The 24,891-nt window shown below is 45.6% G+C and overlaps 1 protein-coding gene across 2 annotated transcripts in view; it reads right to left on the reverse strand.

Moving 5' to 3' along the window:
• Window positions 1-6,043: 6,043 nt before the first annotated feature.
• MGAT5B (alpha-1,6-mannosylglycoprotein 6-beta-N-acetylglucosaminyltransferase B) overlaps window positions 6,044-24,891 on the reverse strand; it is a 795,006-nt gene continuing 776,158 nt past the window's right edge. For both annotated transcript variants that reach the window (XM_086930672.1, XM_086930673.1), the window contains exon 17: window positions 6,044-9,094. In XM_086930672.1, coding sequence (XP_086786798.1) covers window positions 8,896-9,094 — 199 coding nt within the window. In that variant the 3' untranslated portion in view covers window positions 6,044-8,895. The remainder of the gene's footprint in view (window positions 9,095-24,891) is intronic.

The following is a 24,891-nucleotide window of genomic DNA, read 5'->3' on the forward strand; positions in this document are numbered from 1 at the left end:
AGTGCAGTGCGAAGGGTAGAGTGCAGGGGCATAGAGTGGAGGGGTGTAGAGTGGAGTGTCAGTGAGTGAATTGGAGTAGAGTGCAGTAGAGTAGCATAGATTAGATCAGTGCAGAGTAGGGTGGCATAGAGTAAAGGGCAGTAGTGAAGAGTAGAATCGAAAAGAGTTCAGTGGCATAGAGTACAGAGGTGTATAGTAGAGTGGTGTAGAGTGCAGTGGCATAGAGTACAGTGGTGCAGAGTACAATAGAGTGGCATAGAGTACAGTGGCATAGACCGCAATGGTGTAGAGTAGAGTGGAGTGTAGAGTGGCATAGAGTCCAGTGGCATAGAGTAAAATGTTGCAGAGTATAGTGACATAGACTGCAGTGGTGGAGAGTAGATTGGTGTAGAGTATAGTAGTGTAGAGTTCATTGATTTTGAGTAAAGTGGTGTAAAGTGTAGTGGTTAGAGTAGAGTGGTGTAGAGTAGAGTAGTGTGGTGCAGAGTACAGTGGCTTAACATGGAGCGGTGCAGTGTAGATCCCAATTGCATAGAGTGCAGTAGAGTGGCATTTAGTGCAGTGATATAGAGTAGATATTTTCAGAGTGGAGTGGTGCATTGTAAAGTCAGTGGCATAGAGTCCAGTAGCATAGATTACAGTTGCATAGAGTGCAGTGGTGCAGAGTGGATTGGATTGGCGTAGAGTGGATTGGCAAAGAGTGCACTGGTGTACAGAGTAGAGTGTAGTGTTGCAGAGTACAGTGGTATAGAGTGGAGTGGTGTAGAGTAGATAAGAGTGGCATACAGTGAATTGGCGTAGAGTGCACTGGTATAGAGTGGAGCCGTACAGAGTAGAGTGCATTGGTGTAGAGTACAGTGGCAAAGAGTGCAGTGTTCCAAAGTACAGTGTAGTAGCGTAAAGTGCAGTGGTGCAGAATAGAGGTGTGTATAGTGCATTGGCATAGAGTAGAGTGGTTCAGAGTAGAGAGGGGTAGGGTGAAGTGGTATAGAGTGCATCGGCGTAGAGTGGAGAGGTGCAGAGTAGAGCGCAATGACGCTGTGTTGAGTTGCATGGAGATGCATAGAATGAAGTGGTGCAGAGTAAGGTGCAGTGGATTGGAGTGGTGCAGAATAGAGTGGAGTAGCGTAAAGTTGAGTATGCATGGTGTGGTAGTTCACTGCCATTACAGACAACACATCTTTAATTGAAACGACTATTACATTTGCACAGACATACAGTTTTACTGATAAAAAGTATACAGCATATAGTTATAGTTGGTGGTAAATAACGAATCCTTAAATGTAAATAACACTCACTTGAGTGCTCCCTACATTACGAATTCGGTAATTTACCGAATCAGTATTTTAAGAATTCAGTAATTTACCGATTCCTTAAATTACTGATTCGGTAAATTACCGAATCCTGAAATGTGGCCCCTACATCTCAAATGCCCAATACCGGTCGGTAACGGACGAAATTCAGTAATTTCGGCCGTTACTGACCGGCATTGGGCCACCTACATCTGGCCCTTAATCTCTGTCTTTGAATGCTCAGAAAATGTGACAAGACAAGACCAATATTTAAAGGTCTGTTTACAGAAATCGAGCACTGGCGGAAGAATGCAGTAAATAGGGTCTGCTCAAAGGGAGGGATGAACTCAAGCTGGACCGACTAAAATAAATAAAGCCAGCACATAGAAAACAAGTAAATGTGAGTTATAAACCACATGGTCAATGATAAGCAATGGGGAGAATGCATCCCCAGGGAATCTTCCCAAATGTCCCCAAGATGTTATTAGCAAACCAGATAGCTGTGCTGTCTCATAGGTTTTGACCTAAAAGGGCGGAAGAGAAAGACAGGAAAATGGCCATCAAGGTGAGAAAGCAGTGACCTGCATGAGTTAGATAAAGGGGCAGTGAGTGTAGGGCAGTGGATTAAAGAGGCCTGAGCAGTGGTAGAAGTGGGCGGGGACGAAAGGGCAGGGGGTGCCCCTACTTCTAAAAATTATTTCAGTCTGTTCCCCTACTTCTTTCTTTCAAAATATCATCCAGGGACGGCAAACGATAACTTTTTCATTCAGCTTCCAGGGGCTGCTCCCACTACTCTGTTGAACTCCATAGGCTGCAGCAGCCCCTCCCTGAGCTCGCACAGACGGAGGGCAGGCCCATTGTCATTCCGATTGAGGTCGATTATCTCCTTTCAAATGACAATGCGCCCGCCCTCTGCCTTTAGCATATCAAGTGTCAGTGAGATCGGAGTTGGTGATTACAGAGGAGTTTTCCAAACAGAGTACTGTGGGGAATTTGACACCTTGTGTAATTTGTCAGTGTTGTACACAGAGTGAACTGGGCAGGAGCAGTGACTGGACAGAAGAGAGGACAGGAAAGGAGAGGTACTAGGGCATGAGAGGTGACCGGGCAGGAGAAGTAACGGGCAGGAGAAGTGACAGGGCAGGAGAAGTGACAGGCAGGAGAAGTGATGGGCAGGAGAAGAAATGGATAGGAAAAGTGACGGGGCTGGAGAGTTGACGTGTCAGGAGCAGTGACTGGACAAGAGAGGTGACAGGAAAGAAGAGGTGACGGGACAGTAGAAGTGATGGGGGAGGAGAAGTGAAGGGGCAGGAGCGGTGAATAGGCATGGGCAGGAGCGGTAACAGGCAGGAGCAGTGAACAGATAAGAGCAGTGAACGGGGCAGGAGAAGTGATGGGACAGGATAAGTGATGTGGCTGTAGCGGTGATCAGGCAGGAGTGCTGACCGGACAGGAGCAGTAAACGGGCAGGAGCGGTGACGGGGCAGGAAAAGTGACGGGGTAGGAAAAGTGACGAGCAAGGAGCAGTGACGGGGCAGGAGAGGCAACATGAAAGGAGAGGATACTGGGCAGGAGAGGTAACTGGGCAGGAGAGGTGACCGGGCAGGAGAAGTGACGGGCAGGAGAAGTGACGGGGCAGGAGAAGTGACGGGGCAGGGGAGGTGAAGGGCAGGAGAGGTGATGGGGCAGGAGAGGTGATGGAGCAGGGAAGGTGACGGGCAGGAGAGGTTATGGGGCAGGGGAGGTGATGGGCAGGAGAGGTGATGGGGCAGAAGAGGTGACGGGGCATGAGCTAGAGCGGTAACCGGGTGGTAGCGGTGAAAGGACAGGAGCGGTGAACGGGGCAGGAGCAGTGAACAGGGCAGGAGCAGTGAACGGGGCAGGAGCAATGAACGGGGCAGGAGCAGTGAACGGGGCAGGAGCAGTGACGGGCAGGAGAAGTGATGGGGCAGGAGAGGCGACAGGGCAGGAGAGGTGACGTGGAAGGAAAGGTGACCGGGCACAAGAAGTGACGGGCAGGTGACATGACACGCAGGTGATGTGATGGGCAGGAGAGGTGATGGGCAGGAGAGGTGACGGGGCAGGAGGAGTGATGGGGCAGGAGAAGTGACGAAGCAGTAGAAGTAATGGGGCAGGAGCGGTGATTAGGCATGAGCAGGAGTGGTAACCGGGCAGCAGCGGTGAACAGACAGGAGTAGTGAACGGGGCAAGAGCAGTGAACGGGGCAGGAGCAGTGAACAGGGCAGGAGCAGTGAATGGGGCAGGTGTAGTGAATATGGCAGGAGCAGTAAATGGGGCAGGAGTAGTGAATGGGGCAGGAGCAGTGAATGGGGCAGGAGCAGTGAACGGGGCAGGAGCAGTGAACAGGGCAGGAGAAGTGACAGGCAGGAGAAGTGATAGGCCAGGAGAAGTGACGGGACAGAAGAAGGGAGGGGACAGGGGAATTGACGAAGCAGGAATGTTGATCGAGCAGGAGTACTGACTGGACAGGAGCAGTGAAAGGGCAGGAGCAGGCGTTTCCCAGGGTGACTGGAAGGGTAGGGAGCCAGTTTACTTTGGGGGTACCGGTTTTGTACAAGTACTGGAGTTTGAAAAACACTGCTAAGTTCTTTGTATATTTAGCAGGTTTCGGTCAACAATACAAGTGCCAAGATAACGTTGGTGATCAATGTACCTGCTGGAGATAGATGGGAGCAGTTTTGTCTAGTGGCTGTTTTACTCATCTAAGGTAGTGCAGAAGTGTAATTTGCCTGCTTCAAAGAACATGTACCATGCATATCAAAGAGCAATATGTTATGTGCATAGTTCTGTGGTTACTGCTTTGTGTTCACTTCCCGAATGAAAGGACACTTGAATACATATGGCCTGGCAGTTCGGGCTGGACTGTTCACATTGGGCGCAGGATCAAGACTGATTTGCATATGGGTGGTCCAACCTGGAATGGCATGGTGAGCAAAAAAGCAATGGATTTAGGCCTAGATCTCTGTACTGGGGTGAATGTATGACATTGTTCTGCATTCTGTCCATCAACTGTTGTTTTTGCATTTGTCACCCCGAGTGGGACAGGTATGTTCAGACATGAGTCCCCTGCTCTCCATGCCACTGGAATCAAGCTATCCTGGCTGATGAGGGCTGAAAGCCCGAAACCGGTCGAGGATGCTTGTTTCCAGTCCAGGGAGGACCTGGCCTGGCAGTTCGGGCTGGACTGTTCCCATTGGGTGCAGGATCAAGACTGATTTGCATATGGCTGGCTCCAAACTTGAATGGCATGTTGAGCAAAGAAACAATGGATTTAGGCCCAGATATCTGTACTGGGGTGAATGTATGACATTGTTCTACATTCTGTCCGCCAGTTGTTCTTTTTGCTATATTATGATTGAGCAGCTAGCTGGTTGACATGAATGTAAAGAAGCCTTTGTGGCTTTCTGTGAGTCTAGATTCTTCTGAAGAGTCCCTTCAAGACAAAAAATAATCATGGATTTCTGAACAATGAGAGTAAAAGCATTAAGGTAATGTTCCTGCTTACATTTCACACGCTTTACATAAACCTGTATTCCCTATGAGTGTTTGCTTTTTCCTGAATTAAACCTCAAATAAACATGTTTATCCATTGTTTTAATTAAATAACGTTATAAGCTGTAACTGGTCAGTGAAATGCTAAACGTACAAAAAATTGGTATGTTTTGCTATTTCTAGCCACACCCCTGGCTCTGCCCACTGATTCAATCTTCGGTTATTCCCGCCCCCCGATTCTCCACCCACAGTTCCCCTACTTTTTTTTCCCACTTCGACCACTGGGCCTGAGGTGGATTCGGTACTATGCAGCGTTGGTCTTCGGCACGCTGACATTCAACCGCGCGGGCCGCGAGGTTCTGAGCAGTGTTTGCGCACCGGCCCTCATTTTCCAAACTAAGCACTGCTTTCAAAAGGTTCTCAATTTGTCTTACTCAACAGCCGAGTGACAACTTGCCATCTGTTAGTAAGGCAGTGAATTTCCAGCAACCAACAGATATTGGTGCTTCAACTGGGCACTCAAGGTGCAATGTCTCTGCAGCAAAGATCATCAGAGTCCAAAACAGGAGCAGATAATCCTAAAGTATAAACGAAATACCTTTAAAGTACTAATTTCCTTTAAGTAAAATCTCATTTGCAGAGGACAACGAAGAGGATTGCATTATGAAATAGAACAATTGGACTGCGTGGATTTTCATTGATGGGATGTAGATGGGATTGAAACCAAAATAAACGAATGTGCTCAAATATGTTCTTTTTGGGCATCATGAGGTCTAGATTTGAATATGAGGACTGAGTAAGGGAGGGCACCACTTCAATTGGAGTCTGCTTTATGCTTCGGTGCGGTACTGGTGGTGGTAATGGAATTATGATACATTAGTTTGCTGTGGAGAGTTTGGACACAGAAACTGTGAGTTTTTACCTTTGTCCATTATAGAAAACTTTTATCAAACTGTCTGTCTTGGGGTGTATGCCATGTTGTGAGCGTGTGCTATGCTCTGGGTGTGTGGCATGCTGTCTGCCTCTGAGGCTGGAATAGTAATCTCATATGCCATTGCCAAACTCATCACATGTCAGTCTCCATCTTCACCTCTAACTTCCTCCCTTTTCCACGGTACACACTGAAGGGGAAAGTCAGGAATTGCAGTATGGGGTTTGCAAGGAAAGGATGATACTTTCTAGGCACAATGGCTGTTTAAATTATACAAGAAAACAACAACCAAATAAAGCAACACTTCTTTATCCACATTCAGATAAAATCTTTATTACCAGAAATAAATCTTTAGAAAACAGAAAGGAAGATTTGAGTGTCTCTATTGCTTGTCTGCTGCTCCATGGTTCGCCTAGTACATTGTTTGTGCAATCTGAGAGATGTTGGTCCACAGGTGTACAGAAAGTGAAGGTACAAGCAAGTGTCCAGGAGATACTTATACAGTGACAGTCAGAAGATGGAGTGATTGATACAAGGCCGTAGAGAGGAAGAGAGAGATGACGTAGGCTGTCTAAATGAATAATGGAGGTCCATGTGATAGAGGTGCAGAAACATAGAGTAGAAATACGGTGGACTGGAAGAAATGGAATGGCTGAAGGGTAGCCTGGTGGAGGTTAGGCTCTTGGAGAGGAAAGGTAGCTGAGTCCAACTCTGGCAAGTGGCATGGTGGAGGACAGAATGGTGGTCCAGGGGTGATGGAAGGGGAGCAGTGAAGATGCAGAGTGTTTGCGGTGCTGATGCGAGTTATGAAGGGCAGTAATGATGGAGGGGCAAAGTACAGTGGTGGCAATGGTCAAATGGTAGAGGGGCCAGTCTGTGAAGCAGAGTGCTGAGGGGAGGAATGGTGAGGCAGGGTGATGGAGGAGTGGTGTAATGTCCTGGCAGAGCGGTGAAAACTCAGGAAGCTGGAGGCGTGATGAAGGGGCGGGCTGATGGAAAGATGGAGTGATGATGGTGAAGAAGTGAGATGATGGAGGGGCAGCCATACAATGTACTGCTTTTGCTTCAAGTTTTAAAGGGTCCACCTGGCATTTTTACTGTTATTTGCATTCAGTACGGACCCTTTTCTCTTTTGGGACATTCAGACTGCTCCCCAAGTGCAGCTGGAGAAGTCATATTTTCTAACGCTACTTTCATTCTTCCAGAGTCCCATATCTTCAAAACAAGATCTTCTTTGCGAGGAATAGCCCTTATGGCCTTTGCGTGCCGCCAGGCTGGAGTCTTACTTTTAGGCAGTCTCAACCCCAATGGACTTTAACGTTGTTTCACATCTGAAAGTGACAATGCTTTGATCGGATCATTCATGTTTGGCCCAAACCACTGTAAGCTCACACCTGTGTCTGCTAAACATTGAGCTCCCATCTGCCTCCGCCCCATAGACGAATTACAACACCCATTAGCACACCGTGCCGCTGCCTCCTGCGAGCACTGGGGTGTGCAGCGTCACGCATACTTTCTGTAGCACTGTACTATCCCATACCACATGTGAGCCCCGCACGCTCCTTTTTTAAAATAATTCTGGCAGTCAATTGCACAGATGCCCACTGTCTTGTCTACTTTCAGCCTGTCCTGATTTGCTAGACAACAGCATTTGTTTTGTGGTACTTTACTTTCACTTTAAGTGTTCTAGGTACGGCCTCCAAAATGCCATCATGCAAAATGCTGGTGAGAAAAACCCAGGATTGGTTGAGAATTTGGTGAGACCCACTCCCACCACTGTAATCGTATGTTTGCTTTTTCCATCAAAAATGCTGGACTGCAAGTACCAGAATGCAAAGTAAAAATGAAAAGTGGGTACACAATTAGCGCCAGACAGAAGTCAGAGGACCTTTAGGGACACACAAGCGAGTTGTAGGTTTCTACGAAGCTTCCCCACCCAAAGTGACCACAGCTCATGAATGCATCATGAAAACCCAGGAATGGAACACTGCGTCCTTGGTGACATGGAGTCACCTGGTAGCTTTACTTATGGAGTACGGTAGCCATTAATATGAAGATAGATTTTTTCCAACATCCGAGTCCCGAGCAGAGCCCGGTTGGTGTTTTCCAACAAGCCACAGCACTTCGGATGCCACAGCCAATTCCAAATACAACTGAAACCCAGGAGTGGATTTATTTGTGATTGGTGGAGTTTTCCTACTTCATCCGCACTTTAACTACATTCCCCCGCAGCTGCTTAAGAAATTGCTTTGAATTTGATGCTGGCGATGAGACTTTCAAAGCATTAATGATATTAATAATCATGAATATATATTAACCAGATGACAATGTACCTAGGAGTTTCATTTCTGGTTCCTTTACAGACATTTTAATCTTGAACCTTAGTTGCTTCATTTGAAACTGTAAGTGAGAGTCGCATGGTGACCTTAATTCAAGTCCTTCAAGGTCACAGCAGTGCAAGCTTCTCAATCTGCCCAGTAGTGCGCAGCCAACCCCTGGGGATGGGTAAGAGGAGAGATCAGAGTGCATGCCCTTTTTACCCTTGGCACTTCTGCTGGAAAACAAACCAGGGACCCAGTGCGGCTAGGTCTCCCTGTGTAGTGAGTGACACCTTTAATCAAACCTAGCGTTTTAGCAAACAGTACTTTTTTTATTCTGGGGGAGGTTATTTTGCTTTTCCAGTTTTAGAAATTTGTCTCCCAGTGCTGCAGGACGGTGTAGGCATGGATGCGAATGGCAGCGGTGCTCCCGTTCTGAACAGTCGTGCCGCAATCAGCCCTCAAATAGTTCGGAAAGTTATTTTGCTCATCTTGATTTTCATTACAGGATCCCGAAACCAGTTTTCAAATCTCAATAAATATCGAAAAACAAAATAAATAACATTGTAGCCGTCGAAAAGTGGCAAATAGAGCTGGACGTGGATTGAAGGTCTGAGGGTATCCCTTGGAACTCCAGGTTGGCGTGTGGGGCGGTGGCCCGGGCCCCTCTTGTGATTGATACAAGGCGTGAGCCGAGACACTCCTTCGCTGAAGCCCAGGTTTGGCTAACATTTCGGACCCTGGCACTTATACCGTAGGAGCAGCCACTTTTGGTAGACCTCCCACCTTACTAGGGTTGGCCAATGGTCAAAGGCGGCCAGGCCTTGCCCAGCCCTCGTGGTCACAAGCAGTCCTGGCACAGAGCCACCTGCCCCCAACGGAAGTCCCGGCATGGGCAGAGGCGTCGGTACTTCTCATGGTGCCCGGCACAGCTGAAGAGCAGCTCCGTCTTCTGCAGGTAGCACTCATGCACTGTCTCCACCACTGCTGGGTAAAGGTGGTTCATCTCGGCCTCGGTACTGTCACACTGCACGTTCAACCTAAGGGAGGGAAAAGAAAGGACATGACATTGTCATCAACAGGCAATGGTACTGCACACTACGCAAGAAAATGTGAAGCAGCAACTATTGACAATATATCAACACAGCAACGGAGAAATGGATATGACGCGAGCATCACTGGGCAATAACTACACAGAACAATAAAGAGAACTGCCATGACATGAGCATCACTGAGCAATAACTTCTCAAAACACTAAAGAGACCTGACATGACATGATCATGACTGGGCAATAACTACACAGAACAATAAAGAGAACTGCCATGACATGAGCATCACTGGGCAATAACTACACAGAACACTAAAGAGAACTGCCATGACATGAGCATCACTGAGCAATAACTTCTCAAAACACTAAAGAGACCTGACATGACATGATCATGACTGGGCAATAACTACACAGAACAATAAAGAGAACTGCCATGACATGAGCATCACTGGGCAATAACTACACAGAACACTAAAGAGAACTGCCATGACATGACCATGACTGGGCAATAACTACACAGAACAACAGAGTACTGACATGACGTGAGCATCATTGGGCAATAACTACACAGAACGATAAAGAGAACTGACATGACAGGAGCATCGCTGGGCAATAACTACACAGAACAATAAAGAGAACTGCCATGACATGAGCATCACTGGGCAATAACTACACAGAACAATAAAGAGAACTGACATGAAGTGAGCATCACTAGGCAATACCTACACAGAACAATAAAGAGAACTGCCATGACATGAGCATCACTGAGCAATAACTTCTCAGAGCACTAAAGAGAGCTAGCATGACTGGTCAATAACTACACAGAACAATTAAGAGAACTGGCATGACACGAGCATCACTGGGCAATAACTACACAGAACAATAAAGAGAAATGACATGATGTGAGCATCTTTGGGCATATAACTACACGGAATGATAAAGAGAACTGACATGACGTGAACATCACTGGGCAATAACTACACAGAACAATAAAGAGAAAGGACATGACATGAGCATCTTTGGGCAATAACTACACCGAAAAATAAAGAGAAATGACATGACATGATCATCACTGGGCAATAACTACACAGAAAAACAAAGAGAACTGACATGATGTGAGCATCACCGGGCAATTAGTACACAGAACAATAAAGAGAAATGACTTGACATGAGCATCTTTGGCCAATAACTACACAGAACAATAAAGAGAACTGACATGACATGATCATGACTGGGCTATAACTGCATGCAACATTAAAGAGAGCTGACATTATTAATGTTATTATCATTATTATTATTATTATTTGGTCATTTGATATCGTGCATGATTCACTCCCAGAGGAGTATCTCAGCGCTATGCTGCATGAGACAAGAAATGGAGGGAATCTAAAAAAATCAAGGGGCATATTATCAAGGGGGTTTATCTCCGCTTTTTTGGCTTTAAAAGCCAAGAAAGCGGAGATAAAATTATCTCCCTATTATCTAGCTGTCGCTAACACCAGTTAGCGACAGCTAGTAGGAGATGGCGACCATCTTGGGCCCCACTTTGCATTTCAGTGATATTTATCACTAATGACATGCAAAGTGGGCGTGCCAAGATGTTAGTGACTGAAAACAGTGGCTAACATCGCTATCTCCTATTACCAACTTTTGAAGATATTCGCGCTAAGCGCGAATATCTCCAAAAGCTAACACCTGCCATGAGCAGTTCTTAGCCCTGTTATCCAATGGGAGGTGGATAACATGGCTAAGAGCATTAGCTCGGTAATGCATGAATATCGCTGACTTTTCAGCGATATTCATGCATTGCGGCGATTTTTATCGCATTTGCGATAAACCTTGGTAATACCAAGGTTTATTTGCGGTAAAAATCGCCGCAGCTCAGCGGTAAATTTTTGTCTCTAACCAAGCAATAGCGATAATTATCGGTATTGCTTGGTAATATGCCCCCAAGTCTTAAGCTCCTTCTTAAAGGAGGGGAAGTCTGGGCAGGAGCAAAGCCTAAGAGGGAGTTTATTCCAGTGATAAGGGTTGTGTAAGAGATAGTTCTGCCCCCATATCTTGTGGTACGGATACGAGGGATCACCAAAAGCTCCTTGCCCGAAGATCTCAGACATCCTGAAGGAAGATAGAGATTTAGTCGAGAAAACCAATACGCTGGCCAAGACTTGTGAAGTGCTTTGTGTATCAAACAAAAGAGTTTTAAGATGGCATGCCTCCAAATAGGCAGCCAATGAAGCTTCCTAAGGGTTCTAGGGAGGAAGTTGAGCGAGAGGGAACATTACAAATTAGATGAGCGGCAGTGTCCTAAACCACTTTACTGAGGTCAGGACGGAGTTCCCATGGGCCAGACGACAGGTGATGAGAGCCTAGACAAGAGTCTTCCTAACTGTATCTGGAAGCCACGGAAGGGCTTTTTAAATGTTATGAGTATCATTGGGCAATAATTACATAAAGAAGTAACGTGAACTGACATAACGTGATTATCCCTGGACAATAAGTATATGGGGCAATACAGAGAATAGAGTGGGGCTTGAGCAATACACTGACAAAAGAAGAGAACGAGTATGGCACAATCATCATTCAGCAATGACTTTACATAAAACAAAAATACCAATATGCACGTTCATTGCTGGCAAAACTCTACTAAAAAATAACACCCATGACCATCAATGGCAATATCTCTACATGTATAGAGCACTAGAGAGCATCGGCGCAGCATGAGCATCAAACAGTGCCTGGAGAAACAGGAGGGGAGGGCATAGACAGGGTGAACATAGCTCTACAATAACACTAAGCTGTGCAATAGAGAGAATGGAAAGGCATAAGCACCCCTTACCAACAAAGCTACACTGAGCGATAGAATGGATATGGAATGAGAACTGTTGGCCAATAACAACACGCAAACCAATAGAGAGAATAGGCATGTTATGATCATTGCAGGGCAATGACAGGATACAAAGCAATAGAGAAATTAGGCATAACATTAGCATAACCGTGAAATAACTGCAGAGAGCAACAGAGAGAATGAACAGAGCATAAGCATCCACTGCCAATAAAACTACACTGAGCGATAGACAGAATGGGTACGGCAGGAGCATCGCTGGGCATTAACATTGTGCAGAACAATAGAGAGGAAGTCAAGTCAAAACATTTGTATAGCGCACTACATACCCAGAGGGTTTCAAGGCGCTTAGGAAGGGGAGGAGGATTATTTGTCAAATATCCACGTTTTAAGCTGCTTTCTGAACGCTAGGTGGTTCTGGGTGAGGCGAAGGTAAGCGGGGAGTGAGTTCCATGTTTTAGCAGCCAGGTATGAAAAGGATCTGCCTCCCATGGTGGTCTTGTTGATGCGAGGTACAGTGGCGAGGGCTTGGCTGGAAGAACGTAGTTGGCGGGAGGGGGTGTAGAAGGACAGTCGAGAGTTGAGGCAATCTGGTCCGATGTCGTAGAGTGATTTGTGTGCGTGGGTAAGCAGTCGGAAAGTGATCCTCTTATTGACCGGTAGCCAGTGGAGGTCTTTAAGGTGACCAGAGATGTGTTCGTTGCGTGGGATGTCTAATATGAGCCTGGCTGAGGCGTTTTGGATTCGTTGGAGTTTCTTCTGGAGTTTTGCGGTAGTACCCGCGTAGAGGGTGTTTCCGTAGTCCAGTCGGCTCGTGACCAGAGCGTGGGTGACTGTTTTCCTTGTTTCGGAGGGGATCCAGAGAAATGTTTTACTGAGCATGCGAAGAATGTTGAAGCAAGAAGAGGAAACGGCGCTGACTTGTCTGTTCATTGAGAGTGAAGAATCCAGGATGACGCCAAGGTTCCGTGCGTGGTCTGTCGGGATGGGTGCTTTTCCGAGGGCTTCCGGCCACCAGGAGTCGTCCCATGCAGAGGGGGATGTACCTAAGATGAGGACTTCTGTTTTGTCTGAGTTCAGTTTCAGACGGCTTTGTTTCATCCATTCGGCAACTCCTTTCATTCCTTTGTGTAGGTTAGTTTTGGCGGTGCTGGGGTCATTGGTGAGAGAAAGGATCAGTTGAGTGTCGTCCGCGTAAGAGATGATGTTGAGGTTGTGTTGGCGTGCGATGGCCGCGAGGGGGCTCATGTATACGTTGAAGAGGGTGGGACTGAGTGAGGATCCTTGAGGTACGCCGCAGATGACTTCAGAGGCCTCGGACTTGAATGGAGGAAGGCGGACTCTCTGGGTTCTTCCGGTGAGGAACGAGGTGATCCATTCAAGTGCTTTTCAAGTGCAAGCAAGGCTTGAGCACCAAAAGGCATAACTCAACGTACAGAAGCAGAGAGAATTAGCACAGCATGCACATCACATTACAGTGATAATAGACAGACAAACAGTGCCCAGAGGAAAAGGAGAATGAACTTTAGCATCAACGAGCAAGCATCCTGCAGAGATGCATAGAAGTGAATAGATAGTGGACATGCCACCAGCATTCTAATAACGAAATGCGCAAACACCACCAACGTGGGGAAGGCGGGGGCTCAATGGTTGTCAGTGATATGAGCTGTTTCCTTCTCAAGAACAAAATGGTCAAAGGCGCAATGAGTGTTTTTACTTGGCACTAATAACGTGTAGCCCATACAAACACCAGCTTCCTGTGTAAGGACACTAAGGGGTATCCACTCCAGGGCATACCCCTCAATGCCCTTTCATACTTATGTAAGGGCACCGGTTCCTTTACATAAGTATGTAAGGGCATCGAGGGGTGTGCACTGCACTACAATGCTGCACATAGCCCTCAGTGCCCTTACATACATATGTAGGGGCCCAGAGGGGTATACAGTTCACTCCAGCACAGTGCATACCCCTCAGTTCCCCTACATGAGAATATAAGGGCACCGGAGGGTATCCACTCCAGTGCATACCCCTCAATGCCCTTACATACTTATGTAAGGGCACGGAGGGGTATACAGTTCTCCCCCGCACAGTGCATACCCCTCAGTTCCCCTACATGAGAATATAAGGGCACCCAAGCGTATCCACTCCAGTGCATACCCCTCAATGCCCTTACATACTTATGTAAGGGCACAGAGGGGTATGCTGCGCACTCCAGCACAGTTCATATCCCTTGGTACCCTTACATAAGTATGTATGGGCGCCTAGGGGTATCTACTCCATTGCAGACCACTCGTGCCCTTACCAACTGATGTAACGCCAACAAGGGGTATGTGCCCTGCAGTGGTACTTAAACAAGGCTGGAAGAGGGAGCAGTCCCTCCAAGTTTAAAATTCACTGCAGATGAAGGTTTAATCTGTAGTGGTTTTTAAAAATAGAGGGACTGCTTCCTCTGAGCCCTGTTTAAAACTGTTACAGTGCTGATTTAATTCAGTCGGACAAATTAAAAATTCCACCCACCCCTAGTTAATGTGTTGGTTATATGTGTGCGCGTTTGTGAGTATTTGAGTGCAAATGACAGACAGAGAGAGATAGGGGAGGAGAGGTGGGGATGGTTAGTAATTCTGCTACTTACGCTATCACTGAAGCTGGAACTAGACGTACCCCGGTGCTATAGCCTACATCTAAAACCTTCAATACTAAGGTAAAGCAGTAGATGGCTTACTTTTCTGGCATAAGACCAGGATTTCACCACCACTCCTTCCAATTGGTTCGAGCACCACAAGTGGTTCATCAGTTTTGTTCGAGGGAGAAGCTTGCATCGCTACACCATATTGTACCTATTTGGATCCTATCAGAAGCCAGCACCATTGTTACCTCTCCTTTGCATGATGCCTGCGTGCTAGGGCAACTTTAACTGCCGCAGTCCATGCTTTCCATGTTGCCTGTGTGCTAGGTTACCCAGCACTGAAGTAGCCAATGCTGTAGGGCCGTCTGTGTGTTACTTTACCTTGCACTGCTGCTGCCCATGCTGTCCATGCTACCTGCGTGCTACAGCGCCGTGCACTGCTGCTGCCCAGGGCCGGACTGGGATCCAAAAGCGGCCCCCGGCAAAGTGCTCAGCTGGCCCCCGAGGGGGAGTTTTGGGATGCAACCGAGCTCTTTGCCGGGGGCGGTGTTTGGCCGATTTTGCACCTATGTTGCATAAACAGCCCTGTAACAAAAACGGCCCCCAGGGGCCCTGAACCGGCCCCCACCCTAGCGGCGCACCGGGGGATTGCCTGGTGCCCACAGCGGCCAGTCCGGCCCTGCTGCTGCCCATGCTATACACACTGTCTGCATGGTAGGGTACCATTCACTTCTGCAGCCCATGCTGTACATGCCATCTGCCTGCTAGGGCACCTTACACTGCTGCAGCCCATGCTGTACATTCTGTATGCCTGCAGGGGAATCCTGCACTGCAGCAGCCCATACTGTACACACCATCTGCAAGCTAGGGCACCCCGCACTGCTGCAGCCCATGCTGTACATGCTGTCTGCATGCTAGGCTACCCTGCAAAGCTGCAGCCCATACTGTACATGTTACCTGCGTGCTACAGCACCTTGCACTGCTGCTGCTCATGCTATACATACTGTCTGATGGTAGGGTACTCTTCACTGCTGCAACCCATGCTGTACGTACTGTCTGCGTGCTCGGGCACCTTGCACTGCTGCAGCCCATGCTGTACACGTTGGTGGGGTGCTAGTGCATCTTACGTTGCTGCCGCCATCCTGTCACCTGGTCTCTGTGTGTGAGGGACACTTCACTGAGATATTAAATGAATACGACAGATACATGTGAATGTAAGGTCCTCGCCTCTGATAAAAGCTGGAGTGGTGTTCTGCATGCCCGAGGCTAAACAAACATCCTTCTCTCATCAGCACCAGACATGCTGAATCTGATGCTGTCAGGTTTCCGGGCCCTCTGTCTGCAGGAGCATCTTAGAAATTCAACGTTTCCTTGGGAGGCAGAAACCCACTGAAGCGGAGTGCGGGAAACTGACAGACCTGTCCAAATATGTGCACATCTCAGACATGCAACGCTGCACAGACTGAAATCAGGTGCATGGGGGAGACGTTTTGCACGGAGTTGGGAGGAGCCACAACAATATTATGCCTGGAGAGCATAAACCGCAGAAGTTGTTTGGCATTCAAGGAACCAGACATCCTTGATCGGAGTGATGACTTTAGAAGACCCACTGATGCTAGGAAAGAGTCAGGCGACTGACTGTCCTCGCCACACCTGTCTGTCAGAGGCCCATCTTGAAGTGGAATACCTAACCTAATTCTGGTTATTTTAAATATCCTTTCAATTAAAAACAATATGAACATCAATGAAGTTAAAAGTAATCCCAAAGTAAGAGTAGTTATGGCTACAAGCGGCTGCACAGATGTTAATCTTGTCAAGTGATAATAATAGGCACATACCCTTTAATGGTTAAACTACTCTAAAACCATAAATACGAATGAACAGAAAAAAACACAAAAGGGAGTGCCTCAATAGTCCAACAATTTTACTGTGGAGCTTGTGCTCTTTTTTTTACGATAGAAAAACACATTATTTAATGGTGTCAGTATCAATATCCTCTGCTCCAAGATCAGAATAACATGGGCTGTAGTAGGAAGTGTCAAAAAAATATGTTTATTTTTCACTAAAACATCAATGATTGAGACCGGCCAACGCGGTTCATCCTCTGAGAGGACTTCATCGGGTTTTATGTATTTCTTTGCAGCAATATCTGATCGATGTCTAAGTGTAAGGGAATCAGTTCTCCCAACATTTCTTGGAACACTCCTATTGCTCCTTGATGTTGTAGAAAAATAACAAAGGGCCAGATAAAGAAGCTGCTTAATATCCACATCCCACCGAGTTCTGTAAGCTCAAACTGGATAACACAACCCAGGAAAACTGTACCTAACAGTGGTGGTGCATCGTGTTATTGGGTCTGAGCTTACAGAACCCAGTGGGGTGTAGATATTAAGCGGCTTCTTTATATGGCCTTCTATTATTTTTCTACGATATCAAAGGAGCAATACGAGTGTTCAAGAACTGTTGGGAGAACGGATTCCCTTACACTTAGACATCAATTGGATATTGCTGTATAGAAATACAAAAACCCTGAGGAATCAAGTTAAGCCACTTCAAAAAAACAGCCTAAATGTTATTAATTATTCATAAATAATTCCCTACATCAAGCTTTCTCCTTATCGGGCTTGTCTTTTAGAATAAATACTGCAAATACACATTTGACTTGGGTCTTACTCACAGTTGTTGCTATGTTAATATTGTGTCATGAGAGTATCAAGGACAAAATATTGAAGGACAAAATATTGAAAAGTGAGTACATATAGGGAACTATAGATTTACTATTCCTAACTCCACATGAAGCTTGTAGAATGCACCTTGAAGATATATGCACTGCATAGGTACTTATATGTGGAGCTAGGTGTAGAAAGGCCAGACTTACTTACCTGGCGGTATTTTTTTCCATATTTTGCCCAAAATGTTCTGTCCCACCAATACTGTGGGTTCGATATTAACGGTGCACATCTTATTCACAGATAAGCACATTATTAATGTAGGTCAGATAACCCTGGTAAAAAAAAATCAGTTACTGGAGTGCGATACCCAGCGGAAGTGTTATACATGTTCACAATTGTTTTTATGAGAACAGAGAAGAAATACACATTTTAATTACATTTTGAATTTTGCACAGTCTGCCTGAAAATGGGACAAGCTTAAAACTGCAGCAAGATAGTCATCATATGTATTATGGATTTGGGTAGTGGGGTGCCTCCTTTTGGGTGATTTAGACCCTGCATGTTTACTTATCGTCCATGTTCTCATCCCAACCTCTAGGGCAGGTTTGGCAAGCGTTCTAACTGTGTGACTTCGGTCAGAGAATCTCTCCACAGAAGTCCCAGCATCTTATCCAGGTGGTGCGTTCATGCTCCATCGCTGACTGGAGTACAGAGAAACCTTTCTGGATCACACAGCTGGTTCTTACTGTAGCTCTGATTCCTGAGGCTTTACTGATATTATGGTCCATGAATGCCTTCCAATGTTAGGGTCATCATGTGCCATTTTTCACAAACTGTTGTGTAATATTGGGTCCAGGATAAAAACACCATTGCTCAAATATTCCTGATAATTCCAGGTTTCCTCCATGGTGGAAAGTCACATGAGCACTGGGGAGCCTTCTTTCCAATGCAACATTATATTCTAAACTTTAGGCTGTCCGTCAGTCTCTCATCCGGATACGTTGACTTTCCTTTCAGGTGCACACATTACCTGCGATTTATGAGGTGTAACATTCTGCTCCAACCCTTGCCTTTGCTGTAGGGGAGTTTGAGAGCATGAGACGGTTGTGCTGCGTTGACCTTTCTTTTGGACATGCCTTTCCTGGTACTTGGTACCGACTATATAGATTCAGTTTGAGTTCCTTCTGATGGCCCCTGAGCTGGCTTCCAATCCCCAGCACCACCCTGGCTGTTCCGGCTCCATGGGTTTCCACCACGTACACATTTAGTATTCCTTACTAAGGGATCTCTGCTTATGGATCCGGTAACGAAGGACTGTGGCGGCAGGGAACAAGTGCGCGAAAAAACAGGTTCTCCATGACCAGCTTGTGGTAACTTCATTTCTCTACTTTCACGACAGGGGGCAGTGCAGTGACTCAGATAGAGAGGAGATAATTCAAATCTGCAGGGAGAGGTGTGAACTCGCAAAAATTACATATTTGAAAGGAAATAAAGTAGAGCGTCTGAAACCCTCCTCTAGGATCCCTGGTGACCCACTGGTGGATCACACTCGGACTATCCCCAAACATAGACGGCACAGTCATTCACATACTTTCAAAAGTATTCCCACTGTTGATTGTAAAGTAGCTGCACCCATGAGGGGGGCCTCTTGAGATCACAACTGATAAGGGAGTGTTGAAGAAGTAGAATACGGCAGGGATAGCGCCTAGCAGGTATCCAGTCCACTAGTATTTCCAAGGCTCTGCCTTTTGGGCCGTTCCTCAAAACCAAGATGACCCTGCGACCCCCGAGATTATTACATTCCTCCCATAACAGATTCAGTTTTGGGCGCTGGAAAACCGACACTTGTGTGCTGTGGACAGTCAGTTCAAAATCCTATCATGCCACGGCTCCGAGAATCCTTCCAAGCAGTGAAACACCTCACAAGCATCACATGCACACCTCACAAGCATCACATGCACACCTCACAAGCATCACATGCACACCTCACAAGCATCATATGCACACCTCACAAGCATCATATGCACACCTCACAAGCATCACATGCACACCTCACAAGCATCATATGCACACCTCACAAGCATCACATGCACACCTCACAAGAATCATATGCACACCTCACAAGCATCACATGCACACCTCACACGCATCACATGCACTCACGCATGTGCCGGTGGGTGCACGCTGAATCAAATGGCCAGAGACAGTGGCCTTGAAACACTCCACCAGAGTGGCGCTGCACGTCATGCTGGAACAGAAGGAGTCACACAGATAGGAGAAGTGCTGTCGATCTGCTAAAGGGACCCACATGGTCCTTACCAGAAGCAGCCCTGGGCATTCTGTGGACCTACACTCAATTCATTTAAAGTCCCTGGAATATTTCCCGTTCTGTTTCTCTCACAGCTGACTCTCATTGATTACTGTAGGATATAGAAACAATGATCGCCGTCTGTGTACGGGCAGTGCTTTCAATGAAAGTGTATCATTGCCTCTGACTTGTAGAAGTACTTAATGATATTAAAGGGGATCACTGGTCCTAAGAAAACAAGGCTTACATTCCTGGGTCTCTGAAGCAGCGAATATTCGACAGGAGAGCAATTGATATTTTGACGAGAATTGAGGAAACAATTGTGCAGGATGCCATTACGGGGAGTTTCAAACTCCAGAAAATATAAGGAAAACAAAAGACTTAGAAGAAGGATATTTTATGAGCGAGAGAGATTAGTCCAGACACATTGGTCAATTCAAGCTCGTAAAATTGGCCTCTTTGCAAAGTGTACGGTTGTGCAAAGCTGCAGAACGAGAGGCCTGACAACTTTGAACATTTTTTTTTTTAGAGTCACCTTTTCTACATTTTAAAACTGATCAAATGTTTAAAACACTATAGACCCCTAAGAAAGGACCTTACTGCATGCAGCAAGATCATTCTCACTGTCATGCTGGGACGAGAGCAGCCGCCACTTACCTCCCTTCTGCTGCACTGCATTCCTTCACCTTTTCCAAATCTAAGAATTCCCATCCTAGAAGTTAAGGGATTGGTGAAAGGAAATGCAGAGGCCAGACAGCTTCCATTTTGTTTCCCCTAGTTCACCTTAGTGGCAACAGCCCAATGCAAATCATGTCCTGTCCATATTCTACGAGATTTTCAGCTGCAGGGATTGGGGAAATTTGTCCACACAGGCTTCTGCAAAATTGGGAGCTATTGCTCTGCTTGTTAAGAAGTACATTTCCAAAATGTGCCCAATTATGTAGGCGTAATTTAAAATGTACCCACAGTGAGCAGTGCATTTGGCAGTTTAGTGGTGAAGGCTGAGCTTGACACAGACAACTACATTGCTTCTTGGCCTTGATTCAGAGGGAGTCAGAGTTTACCATTTTTTGTGCACCCCCTCTGTTTGTGCACAGGTCAAAATTTCAAGTTGCATGGAATTTACCACACTCAGAAATCTCTGGGAGTTATAATATCATCAATATAATTATCGAACAAATACGAGGGTGCTTGGAGCAGGTTAGGAGACTTTTTACGTTCCGGCAGTTGGTTTTTATAAGAGAATTGATAGAACCCGTGTGGAGGTGATCGGACCGAATAAGAAATTATTCACCACGGCTCCAGTTGCGGTGGGTGACAGAAGACTTTAAAAGGGAACGTGCGAAGGTTGCTTGTATCTCGCATTTACACTTCCGTTCAATACAAACAACTAGAAGAAATATAATTAAGGGAGGATTTGTATGCCACAGCCCCCTTGTGTGCTTGGTGTGGTTTGGAGACGATAAGCAACCAGTCCAAAGGCAATTACAGTTCTCCCGGTTTATTGGATGGGAAGACACTGATTTGTCACGTTAAGCCTGAAGAAGGTGGTGAATCTACATTGGGCCACCGAAACGCGTCGCTTTGTGTTCTTTAGGCACCCAAGCATCTCCAGGGGTCATTTAGAAAAAAATGGATAATATGAAAAAGTGTTGACCTTGATGTATTTAGTTGTAAGACTTGGTGTGCAAATTTGATAAAATTGGGTTTAATTTTTCAAGAATTGTTACAGTCTTTCTGATTGTGTTATTTTGAAACCGTTTTATTCTTCTTTCATCATTTGATGTACTCTGGAGTCTCAGCAAACCCGCTGAGAGAGTCCACTGCGCCAAGGGAGCCACTCACAGCTGAGGTATGGTATGGCACCCCTTGCCAAAGCACTCCCTCTCCCCTTTTTGGAGAAGGATCTAGTATGTAGGCCTTGGAGCCTCAGAAACCCCTCTGAGAGAGTCCACTGCGTAAAGCGAACCTCCCACAACAGAGATAGAGAAGTGATACCACTTCCCCTGTGATCACAGCTTACTGGACTTTGGACGTTGCTTTGACTCGTCTACCGGTTTGTGTCCCAGTCGCCCTTCCCCTCCTCTTTCCATGCTGTGTCCGTCACCCTCCTCTTCTCTTTACCCCCTCATTACCCCTCCCCTGAATCTTTCCCCTTGCCTACTTTTCCCCTTACGTATCTGTGCTTATCATTTTATCTCTTTCTTACGATAAGGAGTTAGGTCCTGGGTCGTGGAGTTGGCTGGACCATCGATACTTATACAAAAAAAGAGATTGCCACCCTCACATTTCTTTCCTCCTCACAATTAAGGAAAACAAACCAAAATGACTCTATAGTTTGTCTGGTATATCCACTTCATACCTTTTTAATTTTTATTTCATTATTTTAGGTCTTTCATGTTTGAAAAAAACACACCACATTAACACATGTAACACTTTCTACATAAATTCACTATACAAATACATCAACATTCCACAATACATTTATATACACTACACGTTTCACAACAACTTTTATCAACAATAAATTCGTTTTCACAAAATGTTCTCTGATTCAGTTTTAACCAAAGGACAAAGTAAACACAAAAGCATTTATCATTCAATATACAGCAACTTAATGCATTTCGGTTTCAAATGCTGACGCGTTTCAAACCCAATTTCATCACTTTGTGGGTTCTCATCAGGGCTCTGTCTCTTTTGTTTATCTACAAAGTGTATGTAAAACAAAAAGAATTCCGTTTTAGTACTCAATTATAGTTCTCAGTTATTTCTCTCTTCGCTCCTCCATTCTCTTATGTCGCTACTTTTACCTGTATTCCAGCGTCTCGCCGGTCAACTGTTGTACGTTTTTCTCACTACCTCGTCTGTGTCTTTATCTACAATGTAAGTTATGTACATAAGGACCTTTGTTTTCAATTCATTAGTGAACTCAGGAACTTGTTTGCAAAAGCATTGTTAAAGCATACCTCCTCGGATCTTTATCCTCGTGTTGGCACCCTTATCAATTATCTATCTCTCTCGTTCTCTGTTCAATAGCTGTAATCAATAAGACGGAGTGATTTAAAATGTGTTCCCCTCCGTTTTATTCAAAATGTTTCCCTGCACTTCTCGCAGTTCAAGAGACATACCTGCTCTCGAGTGGGCGCATTCAAGCGCGGGGTGCTACACGTCTCAAATTGGAGTAGTTGGCAGTATTCTGCCTGTAAATTATGAAAATTCCCCAAAAAATCCATCACCTAAATGTCGATATCCTTTATATGCTACCCACATTTATTTACATATGAGAGGGCGTACCTGCTTTGTTTCATAGGCGATCCAGCGCTGTGTGCTTTGCGCGTCTCAGTATGCTCATTCGGCTTCCTCACTTTGGGGTCATCGTATCTAGCAGTTTCCTGTGTATACACAGTGACTAATTTTAGTCTGACAATCTAATTTTTCGGTCACAAGTCGCCTATTAACATCGCTCGTGTTACCTGTCTCTCTTGTGTGCCGGTCGTCGATCCGCCAATTCTTATGACATCGCGGCCATCTTTTAGTGTGTTTTTTATATGTTTGGCATTGTTTGGCAAACGGCGGCCATATTTTAGAGTGCAATTTTCAAACCTCATTTTCAAGCCTGTCTACGGACAGCTAGAAAAGCGGCCATCTTTTAACGTACAGTTCCGCTTATATATTGATTATCTATCTCACACAACTAGTTATTAGAAAAACTCGGTGAGGTTTTTTTGATGTTATGACAGCCATTTCTGATTGTTTGTATTCACTACATTGATTATTGTCATTCAATTCGAATTTTTATTCGAGCTGCACATTTCTCTAATTAGAGTCTCGAAACTTCAGACAGTGTATTTAATCCAGTTAGGGCACTGTTGAATTTTAAAATCAAATACGATTCTTTATGCAGTAGCAACTTCTCTGTATCAGTGGGGCATTTCAGCTGGTTGACATTATACAGAAAGGACCATCTAAAGTCGTTTTCCCTATGTTGTTTGTCGATAAAGTGTTCCACCATAGGAGCTGATGCCACTTTATTTTTAATACGGGATCTATGCTGTGTTATTCGTACATTTACTTGCTGGTTAGTCTTACCAATGTAAATTTTTGAACACGGGCACATTACAACGTCCACAACATTGCGTGTCCGACAATTTGAGAACCCCTCATGTTTCCATTTAATGTTGGCATGTTGGAATTCTTTTCCCTCAATCGTGTTGGCGCAGGACAAACAATTGCCACACTTGTGGTGTCCTTCAATGGGTTTCATCCCCCATTGTGATAATAAGTCGCTCTTTGGTTTGGGCAAAGCTATTTCTGCAGGTACGATGTTTTGGCCAATACTTCTGTTTTTCCTGTAGGCAAACAGTGGGCGAGGGAATGGGCATTCTAAGTTCTCAAGGAGGTGCCAATTTTTAAGACCATTTGTCTGATCTTATGAGTGTCAGGGCCATATGTAGTCACACAGACTAATCTATTTAGTTCTTGTTTTTATTTGACCTCTAGTAGACACTTTCGTGGAGTGAAGCGAGCTCTCTTATAGGAATGCTTCAGCATTTTCTGTGGATAGCCTCTATACACCATTTCTCCACAGAATGTTTCTGCATAGTGGTCATAGTCTCCTAGCTGCGTGCAATTCCTCCTGATCCGTAGTAGCTGGCCATATGGCAAATTTGCCTTTAGACTCCTGGGATGTACACAATATTACACCATTGCAGTGCACATCCCAGGAGTCTAAAGGCAAATTTGCCATATGGCCAGCTACTCCGGATCAGGAGGAATTGCACGCAGCTAGGAAACTATGACCACTATGCAGAAACATTATGTGGAGAAATGGTGTATAGAGGCTATCCACAGAAAATGCTGAAGCATTCCTATAAGAGGGCTCGCTTCACTCCACGAGAGTGTCTACTAGAGGTCAAAGAAAAACAAGAACTAAATAGATTAGTCTGTGTGACTACATATGGCCCTGACACTCATAAGATCAGACAAATGGTCTTAAAAAATTGGCACCTCCTTGAGAACTTGGAATGCCCATTCCCTCGCCCACTGTTTGCCTACAGGAAAAACAGAAGTATTGGCCAAAACATTGTGCGTGCAGAAATAGCTTTGCCCAAACCAAAGAGCGACTTATTATCACAATGGGGGATGAAACCCATTGAAGGACACCACAAGTGTGGCAATTGTGTGTCCTGCGCCAACACGATTGAGGGAAAAGAATTACAACATGCCAACATTAAATGGAAACATGAGGGGTTCTCAAATTGTCGGACACGCAATGTTGTGTACGTTGTAATGTGCCCGTGTTCAAAAATTTACATTGGTAAGACTAACCAGCAAGTAA

The sequence above is a fragment of the Lissotriton vulgaris genome, chromosome 7, assembly GCF_964263255.1.
Source record: "Lissotriton vulgaris chromosome 7, aLisVul1.2, whole genome shotgun sequence".
NCBI classification, from domain to species: Eukaryota; Metazoa; Chordata; class Amphibia; order Caudata; family Salamandridae; genus Lissotriton; species Lissotriton vulgaris.